The sequence below is a fragment of the Pocillopora verrucosa genome, chromosome 1 (assembly GCF_036669915.1).
Source record: "Pocillopora verrucosa isolate sample1 chromosome 1, ASM3666991v2, whole genome shotgun sequence".
Taxonomy (NCBI): Eukaryota; Metazoa; Cnidaria; class Anthozoa; order Scleractinia; family Pocilloporidae; genus Pocillopora; species Pocillopora verrucosa.
Window position 1 is genome coordinate 3,240,301 of NC_089312.1, and position 13,763 is coordinate 3,254,063.

General features: G+C 38.3%; 1 protein-coding gene across 1 annotated transcript in view; it reads left to right on the forward strand.

Annotated features, from left to right (window-relative positions):
• LOC136279545 (uncharacterized) overlaps positions 1-9,762 on the forward strand; it is a 16,429-nt gene extending 6,667 nt beyond the window's left edge. The window contains exon 4 of the mRNA XM_066163488.1: positions 8,967-9,762. Coding sequence (XP_066019585.1) covers positions 8,967-9,238 — 272 coding nt within the window. The 3' untranslated portion in view covers positions 9,239-9,762. The remainder of the gene's footprint in view (positions 1-8,966) is intronic.
• The last annotated feature ends 4,001 nt before the right edge of the window (positions 9,763-13,763 follow it).

Here is a 13,763-nt window from a genome sequence, read left to right on the forward strand (position 1 = left end):
TACAGGAGTTAAAAAAGCCACTCGGAAAGCTTGCGGTTGCGGTCGACATCGAAACGTTGGAGGCCATTCGGTTCGAACTTTGCATGAGGTTCACGGTCGTTTCGATACAAAGTCGTCTCGATACAAGCCGTTTCGATACAAATTGATGTAAATTCGTTACACATGTAAAGTCGATTCGATACAAACTCACGTTACTTCACATCGTTTCGATACAGAATACCATACTAGAGCGAACACAAACCTTCGTTGTAAATAAAGCAAACCCATACCTCCGCGAACCTCTACATGTATCCAAGCCTCCTACGCAATGGGAACACGTAAACGAGGCTACGTTCTGGTTTGGTTTATTTATCGAGAACAGAGATTTATATAAATGATTTTGAGACTTTTTCTATAACTCCAGCGCATATTACGCCTACGATCAAGAAACACAAATACTATCAATAATGTCGTGTAAGTTGGTGAAGTAACAGACCCGTGAGGAAATAGCAGTTATTCTGGCGCGTGGGTAGGCGGCTTTGTAAATTATCATATCAATAGACGCGTAAACTAATTGTTTTAAAAAACTTGCTAATTTTACCCTATTGATAGCGAATAAATGAATCCAAACACTTTCAACTAACTGATATCAGTGTATAAAACACACTGGGACCTGTAGAATGTTCATTCGATCGTACGATCACGACCGTTAACAAGAGTTTTTTAGTTTTTACGAGTTTTAACGAGTTATCACAGTTATCACGATGGCGTCTGCGCAGATTTTGAACTGCATGGTATGCGATGAACCTGTTCGGCCCAGACAGCAAACCATTCAATGTGATGGATGTTTTCGCTGGAATCATCGAGTCTGCAACACTGGTAAGTTTTCAACACTATTACATGTATTATTGGTATTTATATAATAACCTCAGTTATGCACGCGTTTTAATTGGTTCTCACTTATGATCTATTGGAGGACAGACGTATAGATGACGTCATCATTAAAACTTTTTTTTAATTCTTTATTATATAAAACAAATAGATTCCAAGTGACACAGTGACACACTCGGCTGCGCCTCGTGTGCCACTTTTTTGTTCCAACCACATTTTGACGTCATCTGTGATCTATTACTGAACAGACGCACGGCAACTTGGAATCTATCTGTTAATTATAATTAAGTTCGGATATAACGCGCGGTGTCATTGGTTGAAAGAGCGTGCTCTATGAGAGTACAGAGCATAGAGCTGAGCTAAAGCTGTCACGCCTTCAGCCAATTGTACTATGTTCGAGCTTTTCCGGGACTTCTTTTTAGCTTTTTTCCGATTATTGAAAGTGAAATTTCGGAACTGAAGCGAGCCGACAAGTAGCAACAGAAGAATCAAACAAAGGTTTGTAAACATACCTGGCGCCGTAATTTACGTTATTAAAACGTGAGCAGATAAGAAAATCCTCAGAGGAAAAACAAAATAAACATTCCGAGTTTTAAAGATTTTCACGCTGAGTTAGATTGCAAGCTTACGTACGGTAATAGAAATTAAACACAACTAAACACTCGTATAGTATATAAAGTTCAGTGTTCAAAAACAAAACAGAACAAAACAGAACAAAACAGAACAAAACAGAAATGATGAAAAATTTAACCAAACTGGCATAATTGTTTAAATTCATACTAATCACGACTGTGTCTGAGCGAATATGATCATGCTGAAGTTCATCGCGGCTCGCTCATCATGGCGTTCTCCGGTCATCACAGTAAAGCAAGCCTCAGAAACTAAATCAGCCACCCTTCGAGTGAAAAAATAAGAGGTTGCTCTGATATCCTTTCCGATACGTTGAGTGGAAAGTCACATCAGTCACTGCAGCCGAGTTTTGCGGCGCTGTCATCACGAGCGATCTTCGTGTTCCGGTGAATTCGGCTGTCGTTCACTCAAAAAAAACTCGCCTTGAACAGTTTGTTTTCTACCTTGTCATGTGAAAAAACTCGCGTGTTTTTATGAGCCATAATTCGGCTGAAGTTCACTGAACATTTCACTTCAAGATTCTGTATTAGAGACTTAAAAACTTCAGGCTAGTGTTAAATTCGACTTGCCGAACTACTTTAGTTTGTAAACTATCGTAGAATGTCAAATTTGATGGTTTTTTAACTTTGATGGTTTGACACTTTTGACAGCTTTAGTCCTGTACAGCCAATCAGATTATTTGAACCATTCTAACAGGGATTCTGATTGGCTTATTGTAGCGTGCTTTATAAGAGTATAGAGCATGCTGACGACACTGTTGTTTGCTTTAGAAATAAAGTTTGTTTTGAAAATTGAAAGTAATGCTTGGGTAATTTAACGGATTCTTTATTATAAAACAAATAGAGAAGCTTTGACTGTGCTCTGTTCTGTTATAAAGTACTTAGGAAGCGGCTAGAGCACTCAAGAAGTGGGAAGAAACACTCGACTACGTTATCCTAATTTAGATTTTTACTTTGATTCAATAGGTTTATCACAAGAAGTTTACCGGGTAGCTGTTCGATATGGAAAAGAAATTGACTGGCAGTGCGCGGTGTGTTCGCATCCGGACTCCTACGCCGATCCTTCCAGCTACCTGGAATCAGGAGTTCTAGAGCTTAACTTCATTGACCCGGCTGAATCCCACCCTGATCCAGAGAGTACGCGAACTGAGAACCCCGAAGAATCCCAGCCTGATGTGGAGAGCCAGTACAACAATGATCACGAAGAATCCTCCCTTCATGACCCCACTCCAGCTGAGACGTGGTCTTCCTTCGCCGTGACGTACGAGATCGTGGAGAACAGTTCCAAAAGAGGCCGGCCGAAGCTGATAGACAGCCAGGGGTACAGCTACACCCTACAGAGAAGGCGAGGCTTAGTCACTGACTGGCAGTGTTCCATCCGCCCCAAAGTCAACCCATGTAGGGCCACAGTTAGACAGCGCGGCGACCAGTTCCAGTGCGGCAACCATGTCCACAACCACCAGGCTCAAGTGGGAGCATTGACGGCGGCCAAAATAAAGAGTTGCACCAGAGTTCAACTCTGGTGCCCGCAGTGCAAGAAATCTACTAAAGGCGTTTTCCTACCCCAACGGCATAAAGCGGCTCTTTTAGGAGCCACCGCGCCCTGCTTTTGTCACTTTGGACGATTTCAGGTCGCTAAAAACGGCTCTTTTAGGAGCCACCACATGTGCGAAAGTCATGATCAACGTAAACGTACTGTAGTAATTTAAATAAATATTTGATAAAGTTTGTTCTTTTTGGCCGCAGGGAAACTGTGTAATACAACTCGTTCGATCGAGTCGCGGGAAAACTGGGTATTACAACTACGTCGATCGATCGAAAATATCAAAGACGAAAACTAACACACTTCAACTAAACTTTTCTCGATTTTAGTTCTGTATCGAAACGCCTTCAGTTTGCATCGAATCGACTTTACATGTGTAACGAATTGACTTCTATTTGTATTTAAACGGCTTGTATCGAAACGACTTTGTATCGAAACGACCGGACACCTTGCACGAGTGGAGCACCAGACTGAGGAACGGGCTGGCTCGAATTTTGGCAAGGTCAGATGGTACAAAAACTAGCTGCCAGCGCAGCGGTTGATTCTGACCTTGGCGTCGAGAATTTTGTTGCTGTTTTGAAATACTTGGTTTTTTGTTATTTTCACTGTAACATCGTTGTTGTTTCACCGTTGTTGTTTAGGTGTCGTTCAATGGAATTGCGAAAACCGAGAAGAGCTGAACGACTGTACTCTTCACCTTTTTTTGTTCTGGCTTCCACATAAAATCTTGCTAGGTTTTGGTCTAATTCCTTACTGTTCATTTTAAGAAGTGGTGTTGTGATGTTTCTTTCCTGACACCAATCTGTATAAACAATTATTTTGACATTGAGAAAAGAATTTTTTTTCCAAATAAATCAATCTCAGACAACTTTTGCTTATTGAGTTCGTTAATTTCGTAGCAAAGCAATGGCTTCTTGCCTTGAAATAATTTCACTACCCATTTTGTGTTTCTTTTTTAGTCGCGTTCGACTGCGACTGCTCAAGTAGTTTTCCGCCATTTTAGAATAACAGAGAGCCAAAGTTTTAATGATGACGTCATCTATGCGTCTGTCCTCCAATAGATCATAAGTGAGAACCAATCAGAATGCGTGCATAACTAAGCTTATTGTATAAAGAAAAATATAAACTTGAGAATAATTGGTTGATCCAATACTAAATTCTTAGAACTAACATTATAAGAATTGTATAGTTGACAGTAAGGAGAATTACAAATTTGAACTGGGAGTTAAAGGGTTAAATTTTATTTGATCAAAAACATGAATGGCAATAGAGGAAATTAGCTAGCACAATTCAAGTTTCCCCTCTTTTTAAAGTATTCTGTGATAGTTTTCTATCACATGGTAAAGTTTACAGTTTCCCTCATTTCACTGTCTTCTGTTCACTTGTTTGTTTGCTTTCCTAACAATCTTAGCTATTGTTGCCAACAAATGCGAGGAGCATAATGAAAATGTGTACAGCTAATAACACTTTAATCCCTGAGAGTAACTAGCATCTCATTTCTCCATTCAATATCACCCCTGAGTCACACATTAAGGTCATGAGAATAAAGGAAATGATAATCAACTGAAGAACCTCTTGATTGTTAGACAAATTCTCCTTGCCAGCACATAAGGAAATATATAGAGAACAGTTTGGAGAATATGCATTCTGATATTGGAGTGTAAAGGGTTAAAGACATCATGTAATCAGTAATATATATGTAGAGTACTGCTTAAGTACAAATGCCAAGTAAACATCATTCTGTGGTCTTCTACTCTTCCACCTTGAAGATTGCCTTGTGTAACAAAAAAAAAACCTTTTTAAAGACACCTCTACAATGGTAGGTACACACAACTGACATGTATGAGTGAAGCATGCTAAGCATTAAGGTATGATTGTTAATTTGCCTTTTATTACTTGCAAACAGCTTACTTCTATCAGCTTTAAAAACTTCTGTATCCCCACTTTCAAGAAAAGCATTTCCCATGAAAATTTAAGCATTAAGGACATAAGCTACCAGCAACAGGTTTTTCCATTGCAAGTGTTTCATATCATCAGATTCTCATCACATTTTTTTGTTACTGATACATTTGAAAGCATAAGAATATTTTAATCATTACAATATGTTGAAATCCCCCATTTAACCCTTTAACTCCCATAAGTGACCAAGAAAGAATTTCTCCTTACTATATCAAAACAATATCAAGCAGACAAGTGATGAGAATAAAGAAAAATATCAGTTAGGGGATTATAAGATGATCCAATACTAAATCCTCCAAACTAACATCACAAGAACTGTATAGAAGATAGTAAGGAGAATTACTAATAAGATCTTGGGAGTTAAAGGGTTAAGTCTCTCTGTTAACCTAGACAGAATTTCTCCTTACACTATTAGTATGACATAAAGTAGACAAGTAACGAGAATTAAGACAAATATAATTTGAGGATTATTGGTTGATCCAATTCCAAATTCTCAAATTTAACATCATATAAATTGTATGGCAAACAGTAAGTAGGATTACTCATAAAATTTTGGGAGTTAAAGGTTGAGACACATATGGTAATTATTTGTAACAGAAAGGCAGCAAATAAATATAACAGTATATGCCAGTAAAGTGTTTTTATGTAGAATGAAGTTTCAAACTCATTGAAATTAAGTTGACTTCATAATTCATATTTTAGTTAAAGAAATGTGCAATATCTCTTTACAAGGATGAAAAGGGAATGCCATTTATGAATTTTAAAATAGTAAATGCCAGAAACAAAAAGATGGAATTAAAAAAACTACTAAATATAGCAAATCTATTAACTGAGGTTTTTAATCATTAGCTGTCACACAGATGTATAAAATAGGGTTTCTGAAAAAAACCAGGGCAATAAAATTTAAGATTCAGGAGAAGCATATGATTTTAACTTGTTTACTGATGTTCTCACCTGAATTCCATCTCGAATGAGAACTCTGCAAGACTTCTGTTTTATCTTGAATTCAAACATAAAATTGAATTATTTGGAAGCAGGTTAAGGAGGAAATTAAAGGATGGATATATGTTACATAAAAAGAAACCCCTTACAATAAAATAAAGCAGAAGCATATTGTCTACATGTCTATGCTTCTGAATACAGCTATAATAAGTATTTTTTAAGTAATTATCTACATATGTTAACCGAGTGCAATATATGATCATAAAAGCAATTTTATTCCAACCTTCCTACTTGAAGGGTGCCTTGTGTATCAAATATATCAAGTTCAGTACCTCCAGAGTCACAAGCCGGGCTTTTGGGGCTACAAAATAATAAAATAATCATCGAGTTATGTCAGGCCAATTTATCGAGAGTTAATTAAGTATAGTTTCCTACAATCGTATGAAAGTTTAAAATGTGCTTCACTTGTGCTATATATACGGATTTGTCGTTCTAATAATTACTAATGAAATTCCGAGGGTGTGACTCAATTACTCCAAGAGAGAATATCCAAGTAGGTTACGGAAATGGTTCGCGAATTGTAATCTGTTAAAATGTTGACAAAATTTCCCTAAATCATGGTGCCGATACAAAACTATCATTCATAATCGCTTATGAAATTCCGAGACTAAACCTCAATGAATTTAAAAGAAAATATCCAGGAAGGTTACAGAAACAGACTCTCAAAAACTTCTCTTGAATTCGATAATTGTAAACAACAATTATTTACGCGAACCATGTGTTTACCAGCGCGCTTGAGAGGTCAAATTGCCAGAACCCCGTTTAATTGCATGATCACAGCTCGGACGCTTCTTGTAAAATGTGATGACTACCAATGTTAGAAATTAATTCTTCAGTTTCCAGCATAAGGGAAAAAAATGTCGTATCGCAAGCATGTTCATCATAACGCCTCGAGATGTTGAGCGTAGAGAAAGTGGCTCCATGTTTTGTGACACAAACCATTTCCTGAAGTTCGAACGAATCGAGTAGAAAGCATGAAAACATAGCGCTGAAAAGTACGACAACCAAACAATTAAATTCACTCATCCCGCTGTAGAACCATCTCCATTTTACCCGTGAGTTTGTTTGCAACACACATTTGCGGTCCGTAATTTGATTCTCAAATGTTTGACGGGTTCTCACATGACAATATCGTCAAAATCAAATTACCGCGTTAGACTTAATGTAAACATGAACATCGCTGACTCAATCCCATTTTATTTTAATTTTGGGAAAGGCCATTACTTCGGTCTTAGGGTAAAACAACACATCTTCGGCAAAGCGCAAATTTTTCAAATGAATAGAGTAAATCCCGCGATAATTAATTGAAGAGAAAAAAAAGTAGAAACTTGCGCTCGCCGTTCGACATCATTTGAAAACTTTCTAGGCAAAGCAAAATACGTAACTTCTTTTCCCATAACACCACGACTGTATTAAACTTTAAAATGAAAGGACAAGAAATAACTTGAAGAATACGAACACTTTGCAATATTATTCGAGCGATGAACCAGCGTAAGAGTTTTTAGGCGATGTATGCTAGAGTATATGTTTAACCGAAACGTGATTAGTTGAATTAAAAACTGAAGCTAGTATCAAACGACGATTGGTAAAAAAAAAGTTTGAATTTTTTTCTGGGTCTTAGCGTTAGAGAAAACCCAGATAGGACACGACTTACCTCCTCTTCTTTCGCGGATCCTTTGCAGTTCGCTTCTCTTTGTTGATGACCTCTTTTCTGTCTGTTTTCAGATGCGACTTTGTATTTCCTTCTCGCGTTGCTCTTCGCTAGAAACTCGCCTTTTTACTTATGCCCTTTATTGTTCTCTTTCGTGTTCCTCTCGCCGTTTTCTGCCTATTTTGGCGTCCTTTGTAAGTTTCTTGCGCGATGTTTTGGACTCGCTTTACGCCGTTTACTTGTTGCTTTCTTTGGTCGCTCTGTCTCTTTATATCCAGCCTATTTTCAATTAAAACCCTCTCTCCACGAACTTGAATTATAAAAATTTCCTCCGGTTGACAAAGCTTAAACTCTGCCAGTATTGTTGTCTTACGAGTTGTTTAGAGATTGCAAAATACTGAGAATTACTGTTCAACTACATCCTGACCAGTTTGATTTCCCGCTCAAAACGCTGGTGGCAAATTTCATCTTCTAGCTCACGTGAAGCCCTCGTGCAATGCCTAACCGTGTGCCCGCAGTACGTTACACTGCAGCTCGACGTTCGAGTATGCGCACTTTATCGTCATCTGACGGTGTCTCTTGGCGCACACTAACGGGGTATCCAAGTTACGCACGCACTCGCACCTGCGCATTACCTTCTCCCTTGCCCTTCCATTACGTAATGGCTAAGATAGTGCCCGTGGTACAGTTGGCCGCGCATGCTAAAAGTAGCACCTTGTACGCTCGTACGGTCGTACGGTTGTACAACCAAATTTTTTCGGCTTGATGGGTTACTACTATTTTGTATAGTTATGGGGCTACGCTTTGCGAGCTCCGCTATTATACCTGATAATACGAGGAATGTGTGTGTGGATATGCATTTGTATACTTTTAAAATTGACCAGTCTCCCCCAACAGGGCTCATCTCAGGTACAATACGAACAACATGATCCAAAACATTGTAAATAAACATGGGCTGTAAAAACCCCAGCTTGTAAGAGGGAGGCTGCGGTTACCTATAAACAAAGAACAGCCAAGGAGTTGAACTCAGGGAACCATTAATAACAATCCAGTTAGAAGCAGGGTGGAGGGCTTGTTCCCAGGGCCACCAGACTACAAATCCGGTGTCCTAACCACTTGTCCACTCTGCCTCCACAATATATGATGGAAAACCTCTGGCATGACAAAAAAAGCCTTTGCTCTCCTAACCCCCCCCCCCCTGTAAAAAATTCACTTGTAATCAATGACTTTAAAATTGTTACCGAGTCACAGTAAGTAACAAGTAAGCTGGTAATCTTAAAATAAACAATTCTCTATTTTTTTAATTTTCAAGAGGGAAAAGTAACTGATGATGACCTTCAAACACTTGGCAAAGCTATTGGTAGCGATTGGGATCGACTGGCACGTCGACTACCTGGAGTTACGGAAGATGACATAGAAGAAATTGAAGACAGATATAACACTTTGTCTAAAAGGGGATTTCATATGTTGAGACTGTGGAGATCATACAATGGGCTGGCTGCTGATTATAAGACTTTGTATAATGCATTAGTCCAAAATTTGGTACAGCGGAAAGACTTGGCAGAAAAGTATTGTTTTGAATAATAATATCTCATAGATACTGCTCATACCAAAACCTGGCAGTAAGTTTGAAAGGAGACGGCCACTAAGTGGAAAGTATAGATAAATGGTGAAACAGAGAATTAACTCTGAAGTGTAAATTAAAGTGCTACTTAAACCCATGAATAACCCACAGTATAGATAGCTTTGCTAGTTACTGATAAATTCCAGTTGGTTATTTAATTGTTATAATCTGGTGATTAACCCTTTAACTCCCAAAAGTGATTAACATAAAACTTCTCCCAACAATATCCATACACTCTTCAGCAAACAAGTAATGAGAATATTCAAACTTATCAGGTAGAAGCTGCTATCTTGATCTAGTACTAAGTTCTCATAACTAGTTTGCAAGGAAAAGTGTAGCAGCTACAGGGGAGAATTAATAATCAGATCTTGGGAGTTTAAGGGTTGAGTTAGCCTTGATTTACATCTGTTTATCGATAGCCTTTTAACAACATTGTACAACATCTTTGGTATAAACAAAATGTGTTTAGCTCATATTATACAAGTGTTTGATGGGATCTATTGGAGAAAAGACGCGTAGATGTTGGAGAATGTTGAAGCTTTGAAATTATCATAAGTCGGCTCAAGAGAGAAGTTCTTTTAAATAGAGCCCTTCAACGAGTTGTTAATGATATACATCATGTTATTGACAACAAATGCGAAGCTGTTCCAGTGTTGACTTATGTGCGGCTTTCGACACAATATACCATGCTATCCTTCTCTATAGGCTTCGGTATCGCTATGATTTTTGCGAAATGGTTCTTCGTTGGACTGAATCATACCTTAAAGATCGTCCTCAATGCATTGCTCTCGATAAGATTCTTTCTCGACCAAGATGTCTGTCTTATGGTGTCCCACAAGGATCGGTCCCCAAACCGCTGTTATTCTCACTGTATATCGCCCCTCTTGAAGCTGTCATCTCTGCACACGGTTTTGACATAATAATGTTTCAGGTGACACCCAGCTCTTCATTTTTATGCGTAAAGGGAACCACGCCATTGCTTTTGAAAATCTCACTTTGTGTTTAGATGATATCATGAGTTCGAATTTATGCAATATGCTTAAATGAAATCTGTCAAAGACTGAGATAATCCATTTCTCTTCGCATCTTCCCTTACTGAACCGATTGCTTCGATTAAAGTCGGTGATCGTTATGATCAACCTACTAGTATTGTCACAGACCTTGGAGTCACGCTTGATTCACACCTCACCTTTGTTCCCCATGTCAACAACACCTGACAGAAAATAGAATCGATCCTTGCAGCTATGAACTCTACTGAAAAAAATTCATGCTCGTACGGGACTTGAATATAGAATTTAAATATTTTTTTCATGCCTTATTCCGACTAGTAGTTCAGGCCCGTACGGGCCTGAATTTTTTTTTCGGCCTTATTTCAACGACTAGTTCAGTAGTGTTCATAACTGCAAGGATCAATTCTATATTCGTTTCTTCAACCGCCACCACATGTATGATTTTCATATATTCACAGCCATTAAATACCTGTCAGCTCCCAGTTGGCTTGTTAGCTCAGTTGGTAGAGCGAAGCACCGGTATCGCGGAGGTGATGATTTCAAATCCGGTACGGGCCTCAATTTTTTTTTCAGGCCTCATTTCAACTACTCGTTCAGTAGTTCTAGTCCACTGCGGTTTCTTCAACCGCAGTGCACATAAATGATCTTCATATATTCACAGCCATTAAACACCTGTCAGAATCAGAAAATATCTTTCGCAAGCGGATACTGAGCGCATTGTCCATGTCTTCGTGTTATCTAAATTGAATTATTGTAATGGTTTGCTCTATGGAATTCCCTGCCGTGAAATTGAGAAACTTCAGAGATTGCAAAATACCGCCGCAAGATTAACTGTGTGCATGATGAAGACTGATCACAGTACTCCTGTTCTAAAAAAGTTGCACTGGCCTCCTGTTAATCCTTTGATTGAGTACAAATCTGTTAATGGTCTTGCCCGGGTGCATATTAATGAACTGTTACATCATTACACTCCCTGTCGCTCGCTTCATTCGAATGATTCCAACCTTCTAGTTGCCCCTAAGACTCTCACAGTTACTTACGGAGATAGATCTTTTGCTCAGAAGTTATGGAATCAGCTACCACTTGCCACTGGAAAAAAACGTACCTGTTTGTGAGAGCTCTTTCTTTTAGTTGTAAAAAGCATCGAGACATCAATATGTAGAATGATTTTTTAAGAACTTTTATTATTATTACTAAAGTTGAAGTATTTTATATAAACTTTCTTAGTACTTTAAATTTTTTAATATAGACAACTCTATATACTGTCTTTAAAAATAGAAGAATGGTTGCTTGTTTATGTGAGCGTTTTTTAATGATTGAGAAACGCAACATATGCAGTCGGCCTTCGTTGGTAATCACAGCTTTAATTTGTTTTTGCACAAATCGAGAAACACAATATTTTAATTTTGTCATGGTAGTTTTATAGTTATCTAGTGTTTGATTAGCAGCTTTCTTGTATGATATGTAATGGTATGTTTACCCCGGTTACGAAATACATGGGGTGTATTCACTTTGAACGTTCAAGGTGTGGTGTTCCACAACATGTTTATGCACCTTACTTACCTTGAGATAGGCGAACGCAGAGTGAGTTGCCAGTAATCGGATCCTTGTGTTTGCGCACAGATTTCTGTGATCGTTATGGGGCAACATTGCTTTTCGCCACTCCTTTATGAGAAATGGATTTGGGTAAAGCTGATAAGAGGGAAGCGTAAGTTTTTCTTTGAAAAACCATGTAATATATAGTATAATCTACTGATTAACTTGTCTCCATGCGCAAGGTTTAATGTGAATTTGACATCGCGTAATGGTTGAGCAATTTAGAAAAACTAACAATAAATCGCCATGGAATAACTCAACTGAGCCGTTCCAGTTTTTTGTACGAGTGTTAAGTCTACTTCTAGCGTTTTTCGTGGCTTGGTAAAACAGAAGAGCGCTACAAAAGCTGCCTCGAGGCAGCAGGAGATCGAAATGGCGTGCTTACGCATAAAATATTGTGATACATTAAAGTGATAAAATACCCACATTGCCTCTTTGTTGTGACCAATGAGAACGAATCAGCGTTGATGATCGGCTCAAAACTGAACACTTTCTTCTGTGACGATAAGTGGTATAAATTGGTCTCTTAATGAGCGATGCACAACTGATAATATGTCCACAGTTTCTGCCGGAGTTCCCGTGATCTTGCTTTTCCTGACAAGATCCTTCAAGGAGTTCGCGAAGAAAAGTTGCAGCTCAAAGACCTTTGGATTTTGCTCAAACAAACTATCACTTGAACTAGGGATTTCCTCAAGTTTTTTAATTTAATTTTTTTTTTAATTCTTTCAGAGAGCAACAACTTCTCTCCTTTGAGGAGGTTTAATTTATTCTCAAACGTCGTAATTTTTTATCAAATACGTCAACAAATATTATCTCAGGCTGTACACGTACATATGACACACAATGGATCCTGAATCACTTGAGAACTCATTGTAATACTGGAAAAAATGTGCAGTTTTTATTTCCTCGGATACGGTGTAAATATTCTACCAGAGCCGTAGCATATTGTGCAAATTCCATAGCGGCTCGTAGAACTATACTCGGAATTAAATTGTTAAAATAATCTAATTATACTCAGTATTGCCCTGCGTTTCTAAGATCATGGAGTCTTTTGTGAACATAGACTTACAGAGTTGATCTCATAGAACAGCATCAATTTGCGCATTCAAAGTTTTCTTCAACAACAGCGGCTTTATTCAAAGTAGTGGATTCATGGAAATTTGCCGTTGATAGTGGTCGTATGTCCGTTTGCGTTTTCCTTGACTTAAGAAAAGCGTTTGATATCATTAAGCACGACTTCCTGCTTGCCAAATTTGAATCTTGTGGAATAAAAGAGAACACATTCCAGTGGTTTAAGAGCTACCGGTCAGGAAGATTGCAATATGTTGTAGGTAAAAACTCTGCTTCAGAACTTCAGAATCTTTCTTTGGGAGTCCCGCAAGGGTCTTGGGACGAACATTGTTCAATATCCATATCAACGACATAACTAAAGCATGTCAAGATTCAGAAATCGCACTGTCACTGAGATGCACTCAAAGTCCAAAGACGTTCCCGTGGCTGAGTACAAGATTAACGAGGATCTCAAAAGGGTAAACCAATGGTTCTGTGACAACCGTCTTATTTGCAACACGAAAAAGACGGAAACAATGGAGATTGCGTCACAGAAAGCCGTCAAAATCACCAGACATCTAAATATATTCTACGGTGATTCGGTTCTAAACCAGAAGAGATCTTTTAAGTACCTTGGTGTGATAGGAGATGAATCGTTATCTTGGAACAGTGACATACCTTACGTCGCGTCCAGAGTCTACCCTAAACTTAAATTGTTAAACAGATTTTCGTCTTTTTTGGGCTCAACCATCCTTTTGAAGATATTTAAAGTGACAATTTTAGTTATTTTAGATTACGGCTCTACTATATGGGAATCCTACACCAAGAA